Here is a 12,306-nt window from a genome sequence, read left to right on the forward strand (position 1 = left end):
TTAAAAATATTTTCATATTGTGCAGCTCTAGGTTATAGCACATGCAGAGAAAGATATATCAAAGTACAAAGTTTGGAATGGAAAAGGGGTTTTAACTGAGCTTATCCCCTCCCAACGATACCCCATAAACAGCATATTAACCTTGTATCAGCCAGTTGTGGGAATCAGCAATAACCTTCTGGTTATTTTCTGCCTCTCTAGCACTTTTCAAATCCAACATGATATGTCTTTTTCAGCTGTGCTATTCTCACTGGATTGGCTACAATAGGCTCTTTCCTTAATTTTTGTTTGTTTTTGGCCTGAGGCATGGTGTTCTGCAAGTCTGAGGCATGGGCCCATAGGTGGCTGGTTTGACAACTGTATACCATACACATTGCTGGAGAAAGATTCTCTAGCAAATAATTTTCCCTCTTCCCCTGGTAATACCTCAGCCTTTCTTTTTTTTAAAAAATGCTGTGATCCTATTTGTTGATTTCTAGCGTATCTTCCAGCATTTTGAAGTAAGGTATTTAGTAACAGGATACAGGAAGGTGTACATACTGAAGAAAGTAACATAGGTATAGATGTAGTCTTCGCATTTCATTTATTTAGATGACAGGTCAAATTTTATATCCAGCTGCATTCATTTGACTGGACTGTCTTGAAGCTGATGATAGCTGGTGTGCTGGTCCATTGTTTCCGAACAGAGAACCAGACAGAATGAGATTAACAAGGTGGGTCTCCTGTGTAAGCGTCTGGAAAGTCATAATCGCCCACTGAGCTTCTAGAGTGCTGGGCACTTGGTAAGACTCTGGGGGAAAATCACTGTGATTAAGTCGTTGAACAATCTCTTGGTCCAGCAATCCCAGGAAAGGGCCCTTGTAAACAAAGAATGGTGAAAAATCAAAGCTGCAGGTCTCTGAGGCAGAGCTGAGAAAGATTCACAGAAATGGAAGCACGGAGGACAGCAGTTTCTGGTCTTATTTCATGACAGTTTTAAAAACATGGATGCGTTCACAAAACGAATCGAAATAACTAAACCATCTGTAGTGAGGTGTTTTGTTTTGATGATTTTCCTCATTGTTAGAAGAATGTTTGAGGGTTATATTGACTTGATGAACTGAGCTCCTGGACCTGTGTTGTTTCTCCACAGAGAAAATGCTAGTCTTCTCCATGTGCAAAAGTGGGATGTGGTGCTATTTTGGGAAACTCTCAAATTGTCCTAAATCCCACCCTAAGTACTTTGTTAGAAGCTTGAAGGTTTTATATAGAAAGAGTAGAAGCTGAACCCTGGGCGTCACTTGTTTTTAAAATTAGGGAATGGGGCTTCCCTGGTGGTGCAGTGGTTGGGAGTCCGCCTGCCGATGCGGGGGACACGGGTTCGTGCCCCGGTCCGGGAGGATGCCACATGCCATGGAACGGCTGGGCCCGTGAGCCATGGCCGCTGAGCCTGCGCTTCTGGAGCCTGTGCTCCACAACGGGAGAGGCCACAACAGTGAGAGGCCCGCGTACCACAAAAAAAATAAATAAATAAAATAAAATTAGGGAGTGATTGAAAGAATAAATCACTCCATGAATGACTGAAAACCCAAAGAAAGTGAATCTATAGCTCATATGCTACTGCCGCTTGGGTTTTTCCTCACCCCACTCCCAAAGTCTCTTAATATTTACTTGGCATATTTTCACAATTTAGCTTCATATATTTTTCTTCAGTAACAGGCCCAATGGCATTCATCCTGATCTCTTTGTTTGTATATGTTAACAGAGAAAAAGGAAAAAAGACAATCTCTCCTTTAAGATATTTCTGAGTTTTAGTTTAGCTTTTCTTGATTTCATTGAGAGGTCCTCCTCCCCCCACAGCACCACCACTGCACTTGTAGAACAAACTAAATAATGCAGATGAAAGCAAAATCAATTCTAATTTGAAACAGAAATAATGTCCATTACAGGGCTCTCAGAAATGGGAGTTTAATGTAATTAATAAGGTGAAGTAGGAGATATCCGTGTGCTTCTTCAATATCTCTTTATTTAGGACGGCTGGAGAGTGTAAATTGTCTATGTGTTTTACTGGGGGACTTGAATTACATCCACATGGATTTGAAACATTTTTGTGTACTATCAGTAATACTTCGTTCAAGTTAGTGTCTACGCGTTTTATTCTGTGATTTATGTAATGAGGTAATGAGCTAGCTTATCTGATTGACTCACATTCTAGTTGGTAAGATTTTCTTTTTGTTATAAAATAACTAACAGAAGTTAGAACCCAAGTTCTAGTTCTGATTCTACCACTTCTTTAATTAAATTAATAGTATTTAATTACACCTAAGGGAAGACCTAGTCTCTGAATACCAGTTTCCTCAAATAAGAAATGGGACTAAATGCTTTTCTGTCAACCCTCACCACTAAGATTCTCCATGGACTACTGCTAAATTACAAAATCACATGGTAGCATTTAGCTTCAAATTCACATGAAATAAAAATAACTGCATTTCTTTTTAACTATTAATTAAAACATTTTGAAGAGACTTCCCTTACACATTCTGAATTAGTGAGATTATAGTAGAATATCATAATATTGAAAATTTGTGTTTTAATAAAGCTTAAATTGATGGGGGATTTTGGTGCTTTTTAACAGAGTAATAATATTTTCCTGGCCAAAATGTAGAATGTGTATTTTGATAAGTTAGAAGGTATCTACAGATACTAAAGAAAAAAATATTTGACACTGAGACTATCCTGGAAATTCTGGACACATGGTTATCACATGAACACATGGGTAGATGGTCAACAACTTGTCCGAATACATTAAATTTAAATGTGTAAATGAAATTCAAGGTTTACATGGTAAAATCACCAGTTAACTAAGCCTCCTCTTTGATTTGACGTGGACACAGCAAGTTTTAAATATCCACACGCATTCAAATCTTAACAAAAATAATTATCTTCAGTACTGAGTGAGGATCAAATGTTTCAACGCAAATGAAATCTATTGTACTTTACTATAGGTCACTCTCATTATTTTCAAAATTTTAACATTCCATTGGTTTTCAGTATTCACCACACAAGGATTTTAACTGACAACCACTTAAGACATCAATATATCTTAGTTCCATCTCGGAAAAGGCAGGTTCATTTGAGTATCTAGGACATATTTTCTCTGGCTTTCCAATACAAGTTTTTTGTTTCGTTTTTAGTAGCAGTCAGTAGAGTAAAAATAATCAGTATGGATAATTAGGAGGCTGGAAAGCTTTGGGAAAGATTTGGATGGAGGAAAATTAAAAAAAAATAATGACACGTTTTTATCATTCAATTCAAGTGATTTCTATGCGCTTGGTGTGTGATCTACAAAGTAACAAATCTGATGAATGTTAACTCTTGAGCTAAAAACCTTTCTGCAGTTTCCCACTGACTTACTGATAGTTTAAATGTATCTGTTATGACTTGGTCCCCTCTACTTTTTCAGCTTTCCTCCCTGCCATGCCCCAGTGCGTGCTCCCTGCTCCAACAATGCAGAAGCCATGCCTTTTTTCATTCGTTTATTAAACTCCCGCTGTCTCACTGATCTTTGCATTTCTAGTCCTTAGCATACTTCTTGACACATTTACTATTCCATAAATGTTCACTGAATAAACAAGTGGATACATGTTGTAAAACAATGGGTGATGTTACAGAAAGGAAGTAAAGAGAGTTTGCACCAGTATCGCTGGAGGAAACCAGCGCACACACAGGGAGCATCTGGCCAGCCCAATAAAACAAACAGTGATCAATGCAAGGTGAGTGGTATAGAGAGAGACCAGGGAAATGGTTTAGCTATTCTAAGATTACACAGACCTAAAGTGGTCAGGAAGGTTTCCGAAAGAAAACAGGCTTGAAGGGAATCTTAAAGGGTAAGTAGTTTGTAAGTAAAGAGTACTGTGAAGGCGTTGTGGGCAGAAGCAAGATCAGATAGGTGGATGGATGGATAGATAGATGGATAGATAGATAGATACAGAGATACAGAGATAGATAGATAAAACTAACGAACAAAACCCACCAGAATTTGATTATACTCTGGAAGCTTTGCCATAGTATGAGAAAGAACAAAGAGAGCCGTGGAAGATTCCTTGCTTTGCCTTTATTCAAGAATACATGGGTGGGAAGAGACACTCCTATCCTGCAGCTATTTTTGGAAGCCAAACGATTACTGGTACCTGTAAGAAAAGGTGTGTGTGGGGGAGGGATAAACGTGACATATTCTACATCGAATAGAAGAAACTAGCTTTATAATAAAAACAAACAAACAAAACCAAATCATTCACTTAAGACAGTGCTTCTCAAAATTTCTGTGCATCAGATTCCTCTCAAGGGCTGTTAAAACACAGATTGCTGGGCCTCATGACCCCCTTCCCCAGTTTCTGATGGGGTGGGGCCTGAGAATGCGCATTTCTAACAGGTTCCCAGGTAATGCCGATGCTACCAGTCCAAGGACCATACTTTAGGGAACATTGCACGGGGTTCACCTACATACAAATTTTTAAGATTCCAAATGGTGAGATAGAGGAACTGTGGACCAAAATGGACAGCAGGGATTATGTCAAGGAACCAGCAGATGGGCAAAAGGTTGGGGTAACAGCTGTTCCTACAGGTTTTAGGACAAATTTCACACAATTTAGTTACGAGCAAATGTCAGTGTTATTACAACCCTGCTGTATGGACCACTGGGCTACTACCAGCAGGGGAAGGAGGCCTCTCCAAGGCCAAAGCTTTTTCTCTTGATAAGAGACATTATACAAAGCAGAAGTGGTTAGATGGTCTTTCATAGAATATATACAGAAAGGAAATAAAGTCTGCTAGAGATCTTTAGATTTTTTTTTTATTTGTATTGGGGTATAGTTGATTTACAATGTTGTGTTAGTATCTGCTGTACAGCAAGGTGAATCAGTTCTACATATATCCAGTCTGTTTTAGATTCTCTTCCCATATAGGTCATTACAGAGTATTGAATTGAGTGTTTGCAAAGCAGAAATAGTGTCACAGATGTAAAAAACAAACTTATGGTTACAAACGGGGGGGGGGATAAATTGGGATTGACATATACACACTACTATATATAAAATAGATAACTAATAAGGACCTACTGTATAGCACAGAGAACTCTACTCAATACTCTGTAATGACCTATATGGGAAAATAATCTAAAAAAATGGGGATATTTAGATTCTTGATGACTGTCAGCTAGGTAGATAAGCAGCTTCTCAGAAGAGGTCTTGATCTGATTAAAATCCATCAGAAAAATGCCTATGAATTTCATCAGGAATAATAATTTCTTTCCAGATGGAAGTTGTAAATCATAACATACTAAAAAGGTTCTGCCTCAATCAGGTTTAGAACTTTTTTTTTAATACAATACACCTGGGGATGCTTGTTACTGAGGTCATGGGGACTGGTGAATGAATGAATGAATAAGGCATGAATGTAAGCAAGGGAAACCAGAATTCATCATTTCCTTCTAGTTTCACAAATTATTTGACAAACCTCTTTACCATAAGCTATGTAAATATTGAGTTCTCATGGACGTTCTGACGATCTTGTCCTGGATTTGGGAACTGCTGTGTCTCTGTATGCAGTCATATAGGCACCAGCGTTTAAGTTATTTAGCATTTTGGTCTGTTAGAAAGAAAGATAATGGGGTGAAATCTCCAAGTTTGAAGATGACATTAAGTTCTTCTAAGTGACCAGAGATGGATTACATAAAGCGCTACAGACTCATTTCCTGTGGGCAGGTGAAGTGTAAGGAAATGAATTCAGGGAATAAATGGTTAGCAAGAGAGTTATTATCTTAAACACAAGAAAATGATCTAGGGGTTAATGATCTAGGGGTTATTACCATTGTCTAGCGTCAGTGTGAGCCTGCTGCCAGGAATTCAGCGAAGTGCAGGTACTTGTTGAGAAAATAGTAGAGCAGAAACCCCAGCATTATTTCTCCACTAAACTACTAAACAGATATGAAGTCTGAGGTTCTTTGTTTCTCTCCTCATCAGTATGCTTCAGGAAAGACAAGAAAAAAGAATGTTAAGAAAAATTCAACAAATCGCACTACCGAACATTTATTAATTGCCTAATATGTACAGAGCATCTTATCTGGTAATGGGGACACCAAAGCCATTCTCAGTGGCCTTGCACAGGTTACAGAGTCTCCATGAGAGTAGTTTATTTGAACCATTTAGCTAACGTGAAAGCAGTTATCCTCATAAACCATTCATTGCAAGTGAGAAAGAGGTACTTCTCTGGGCTTCTACCCAAGGTTAGATGTTAACTGTCTAAATTCTGCCTTATGAAGACACATTATTGTTTTAAAAGAAGCAGAAGCTGCAAGTGGAGATTTTAAAAATTATAAAACTGTAGAGCAGAGGTTGAAAACCATTTCTGAAAAGGGCCCAATAGTAAATATTTTCGGCTTTGTGGGCCAGGTGGTCTTTGTTGCAACTCCTCAACAATGCAACGCGAAAACGAATGAGCTGGGCAAGATTCCAGTAAAACTTCCTTTACAGAAATTGGCATTGGAGGCCCCAGCCCCATGGAGCTGCCTGAGCAGAGCGGCGGTAGGCAGTGCTGTGTGGGCAGAACCTGGTGTTGACGGGAACCATTTTCATCGTCTTGTTGGTGACCGTAGTCCTTATGGCATTTTTTTTCTTTTTTTTTTTTTGGAGCAAATGGATCACTATTTCTCACAAGCACTTTACATTAACTTGGATTCTTTCTAAATTTTTATCCAAAACAGTGTAACAAAATAGTAGGTAAGAGTTCATACCAAAAAACCCCTTCCATCCCACCTTTTACAAACTGCAACCCCTTATGGCATTTTGTGTCTACAAGCCCATTCGGCACCAGTGACAGCAGAGCAAGCAAGTCCTCCACAAGCATTTGGGAACAGAATAAGTTCTGTTACACATGGGTTAGTGGAGAAGTTGGAATCAGAACTTTAGTGCTTGGAAATCATCTTTGGTCTGGAAAGTTGGTAAATGCTGAATGATTTAGAAAAAAACATCTAGCCATTATCTTATCCTAACCCTGTAATGCAAGTATTTGGCCACGGAGTCGGCTTCTCAGTGTTTCCTTTTATATTTGTATTTGTGGCTGTACTTGTTAAAAATAAGACCTGAAGCTCCAAGGTTCAGTGTAAAGATGGAGTGCTCATGAGAAAGAAAGCGTAACTTGGTGAGTGGTGTAAAAACCACACTGGAAAGGACTAATCATTAATGGTTCAAAATATTAAGACGAGGCAGACCTAACATGTAGACATTCGCTACTTTGTAATTGATCACAATGGGTTAAGAATCACAAATGTTTTTAATTATCCCAAGTCGGCCTAGATACTCCATTTGCAAAGCAGCGTCAGCTGTGGGGGACGTAGGCCGCCATTCCTTGCGCTGCTCAGAGCTCTGTGCTCAGATGCCCGCACTGAAGTCGGGGTCACACCAGGTAGGCCTTTGGCCATGGGCACCCTCGGGCTGGGAGGCTCTGGGGGGAGCTGGGAGGCTCTGGGGGTGACTGGAAGTGTTAGCAGTTGGCCTGGCTGAAAAAGAACTCGTCCCGCTCAAACACGTTGATCTCCTTGTCCTGCGCTTAAGTCTTCCCAGCCCGTGGCCTAGACGTCAGGGCAGCTTTTCCCATCTGGAATCTTTTCAGCCCTGGGTAGGGAGGGTGCAATAGAATTGCATGTTCACCATATAAGGCCGAGTGGCGGGTGGGTGTGTCATTTAATTTCAGCTTTGAAAATGCTGCTTTTCCTTTGCACTGTTAGTGAACTGGATTTTCCCCCCATGGAAAGGATACTTTTGTGCTTACTTTTTGTGTTTATTTTATTTTAAAGGTGCTAGGCTTAACTTTGTTATTAAATTAAAATGCTTGTCTCGTTTGTGCTCCATTCAAGCAAAGCACTGGTATATATATGTGTAGTTTTTTTTTGCGGTACGTGGGCCTCTCACTGTTGTGGCCTCTCCCGTTGCGGAGCACAGGCTCTGGACGCGCAGGCTCAGCGGCCATGGCTCACGGACCTAGCCACTCCACAGCATGTGGGATCTTCCCGGACCGGGGCAGGAACCCGTGTCCCCTGCATAGGCAGGCGGACTTTCAGCCACTGCGCCACCAGGGAAGCCTCTGTATACATTTTTTTTAACAACCCACACTTAATGTGAAATAACTGATGTGGGTTACTGTAACTGTTTGACCTAAGGATTTTGCTTGTAACCCTAGCATTGCGGCACTGAAACGTTCACTGTTCTGTGCTTTTGAGCAAAATATCAATTAAAACAAAAGTAAAATCTTAAAAAAGAAAACAACAGCAACAACAACCAAAAAAACACACACAAATAAGCAGTGGAGGATTTGGCCTTCAGGCCATAGTTAACTGACCCCTGCTGTAGAGAACGGCCAACAGGAACATCGTGCTTTTGACTCAGCATGCAGGGAACATTGGAACCTCACTAGCCCCAAGAGGATACTGCTGCTGAAAAATAACTTAACGATTGCTAAATTCTTATCGAGGAAAATAAGAGACATTTGAAGCACACTTCCAACATGACTTCTCTTTTCAAAGGATGGATCTTACTGTGTTTGAATCCAGACACTTAGTGACTCCAAGACGACAGTATTTTATTCTCCTAAGAATGCACTCATGCAGCTTTTTGTCTTCAAACAGCCAGCTTCCCAATTGCACATGAAATTGGACAGCTGAGCTCTAGACTCTCTTCTAAGCCCCAATCTTGGCGGTTGGCACAAATCCTGGCCTTTTTATTTCTATTTGCCGTTTTGAAGCAACTCTGTCATTTATCTCCTAAACAGATGTTGCAGTCGGGTACCTTATGCCTAGCTCCAAAGATTGACATACGGTTCCATCTAACCCATTGTCACCTTGTGCTCAAATCTACAGCAGGAGAAGCTGGAGTAAGGTGCTCTCTGGCAGGCAGCCGGGGCCCTGGGGATCCAGCACCACATCTCCCGTAACGTGGTGAAGCTCCAGGGGAGATGAGGAAAGGCAGCCAAGACAAGTCTGCCAATTCCTGGATTTCACAAGTTTTCTCCTGGGAGTGCTTTTGTTTCCTTCCCTGCTTCTAACTTGAATTGACTGAGAAAAAAAGAGGAAGGGCCATTGAATAAAGGCACTCACATTTGCCTTCTAATTTTGTTCCGTAGGAAACGGGCCACCCACAGTGTTGGCAAAAGGAAGGGCAGCCAGAAAGACCTCCGGCCCCCTGATCTTTGGATCCATCATGAAGAAATGGAGATGAAAAATATTGAGAAGCCATCAGGCACTGACCCTGCAGGAAGGGACTCCCCCATCCAGAGTTGCCAAGACCTCACACCAGTCAGTCACAGCCAGTCAGAGACCCATCTGGGGAGCAAAAGCACGTCTCATTCAGGTAACTTTCGTCTCTCTGGCATCAGGAAAAACATCCCACTCGGAGCCCCACAGAGGAGCTCTTGACTCCCTCTTTTGTGGATATACCCTTTCCACTAATTTGCACATCATTTACCAACAGTTAAAATAATCTGATGTAAATTTGGTTGATTAACTAGGTTTACTTTCTATTCCATCATCGCGTTGACTGCCTTTTATAACTGTAATGCTTCTTGAAACTTCTAAGAAGTAAGAGGTGATGCCATTGGGACATACTGAAATGTGAAGGCTAAATGAACTGATTGCTTTTTGTTACAGCTTGAACAAAAGTTTTGTCAAGGCAAACTTTGAAGCTATTTTAGTTCTCTGTGTCTGTGAAAAGTTGATTTTAAATTTGCTGTCAATTCCTTGCTTTAAAAAAATCACTTCAGGGACACCTGAAGTCTGAAAACATCAACTATTCTGTTACTTCGCCCTGATTACGGTGGAGATGAACTGTCATCCCCATGCAATCACATTATATGATCACTAGCCTAGTCTAATGGAGTCTCTGAAGGCTCTGTTGCTGTACAAAGTGATCTGATGGAAAAAAGCCTGCTGTTTAATGATTTGGTGCAGAACAATCCATGTCTAGGAATAACTGAGAAATCCAGAAAGTGGTTGTAAGATATTTCAGTTTATGTGGGTCCTTAGAGTTTCAAAATGCTTATGGGGAGTTGAATAATCAACCCAATACTCTCATCAAAAAATCTCTTGGTCTACTCATGATGTTTGTTTATAGAATGAGTAGCTGTTTTAAACCAAATTAAATATTTTAATTGTTTGAATGTGTAACTGGTTGATTAGACTTTCTTGCAGAGTTGTTTAAACAAGGACTTTACCAATTTTCGATCATGAGTTGCGTATTCCTTTTCTAGACCTTAAATAATATCTCAAGCAGTGTCCCTAACTTTTGTCACTTTCAATTATTAAACTATAATCCAGTTCCATTAAAAATTATAATATGAGATTTAAATTAAAGATTCTTTTCCCCTTATGGCCAGTCAGGCTTCTGGTTCTGAGCACTGGGGGTCACAATTTGTTTTTTTCAAATCCTCCAGCACCTTGGAGGAAAATGGAGTGGTAGGGTGGGACAGCAGGAGGGAGGAGCATATTCTGTTTCAGAAACACCTTTACCCATTCTTCCTACCTATGTGCTCTTTCTGGTTTTGTGTGGGGACGGAGAGGGAAAGTAAAGGAAAAATGGGAGGAGAAAGGCAAGGTGGAAGGGAAGAAAGCACAGTTTGAAGTTCTTCACTCACTTTCTGGGCACATGGGCTGTCCTCATGTGGCATCCAAATTCTCAGTGTCTTATGAAATACAAGTATGAAGTCTTTATGAGACCCTGTGGGATGCCTTCTCTGGCCAATTCCATAACCTGAGATATCAAGTCAGGACTTAACCCTCTCCCACCAGGAGCAGCTCTACCTGTCAGCCTCACTGGTCCTCCTGTGGGTCATCCGCACTTACGTGAATTCCAACAAGAGGGCTCAAGCCTGGTCAACTTTCCAAGTACCCACTTGACCCAGAGGAAGCTCCTGTATCTTTGACAGGTCAAATGATGAGAGAGCTTGTAATCCACACTGTTCCTCTCTCAGCCTTGCTTTCTTCAATTACCTCTTCCTCTGTTCAAATAGACAGTGTAGGCCAGCAAGCCTGCTGCCTGAATAAGCTTCTACCCAGAGAATGAATGAAAGCTTCTTTTGCAGGAACCTCAACAGTCTATAGGTGTTCATTCTTGTAGCTTTGTTCCATACTGGACATCAGGAGGCGAGAAGCACCTCTGCCTCTCACTGGAGGAAATGAAATTGTCTCTCAGCCCTCAGAAGCTTTCGCTAATGATTTCTAGGATTCCTCCTTATTGATTTTTCCCCTTATCATTCATATGCTCAGATGACATTTGGGGTCAGCAAGACAAGTTTTGTTGTCTCTTACTAAGTCTTGAGAAAAGTTTAACTCCAGATAATGGCTGTTTTCTTCAGAATGAGAGGATACTTGTGCCTATTTGTCTTTAATTTGAGGACCTACTTGCCAACTCTATAATAACAGGGAAAGTAGCACTCAAAATCCTGTTTGTTAAACTTGACAATACATGAAGTATTCTCTGTGCTGTTGTGGTTAAAAGGACAAAACTCTGATTGGAAGAATTTATATTGTTAAAATGGCCATACTACCCAACACAATCTACAAATTTAATGCAATCCCTGTCAAAATATCCATGACAGCTTTCACAGAACTAGAACAAATAATCCTAAAATTTATATGGAACCACAAAAGACCCTGAATTGTCAAAACGATCTTGAGAAAAAGGAACAAAGCTGAAGGTATCAGGCTCCCTGACTTCAGACTATACTACAAAGCTACAGCAATAAAAACAGCATGGTACTGGCACAAAAACAGACACATAGGTCAATGGAACAGAATAAAGAGCCCAGAAATAAACCCACACACCTATGGTCAATTAATCTATGACAAAAGAGGCAAGAATATACAGTGGAGAAGGGACAGTCTCTTCAATAAATGGTCCTGGGAAAACTTTACAGCTACATGTAAAATAATGAAATTACATTTCCTCGCACCGTGTACAAGAATAAATGCAAAATGGATTAAAGACCTAAATGTAAGACCTGAAACCATAAAACTCCTGAAGGAGAACATAGGCAGAGCACTCTTTTACATAGATGGTAGCAGTATTTTTTTGGACCTGTCTCCTAAGACAAAAGAAATAAAAGCAAAAATCAACAAATGGGACCTAAATAAATTTAAGAGCTTTTGCAGAGAAAAAAAAAAATGAACAAACAAATTGACAAAATGAAACGACAACCTACCAAATGAAAGAATATATTTGCAAATAATATTACCAAACAAGGGGTTAATATCCAAAATATATAAACAGCTCATACAGTTCA

The 12,306-nt window shown here is 40.2% G+C and overlaps 1 protein-coding gene across 1 annotated transcript in view; it reads left to right on the forward strand.

Moving 5' to 3' along the window:
• Positions 1–12,306, forward strand: part of DCC (DCC netrin 1 receptor) — a 1,168,069-nt gene that overhangs the window by 1,072,142 nt on the left and 83,621 nt on the right. Inside the window, exon 25 of the mRNA XM_060310806.1 lies at positions 9,154–9,380. Coding sequence (XP_060166789.1) covers positions 9,154–9,380 — 227 coding nt within the window. The remainder of the gene's footprint in view (positions 1–9,153; positions 9,381–12,306) is intronic.

This window comes from Globicephala melas, chromosome 13 (genome assembly GCF_963455315.2).
Source record: "Globicephala melas chromosome 13, mGloMel1.2, whole genome shotgun sequence".
In the NCBI taxonomy this organism is placed as follows: Eukaryota; Metazoa; Chordata; class Mammalia; order Artiodactyla; family Delphinidae; genus Globicephala; species Globicephala melas.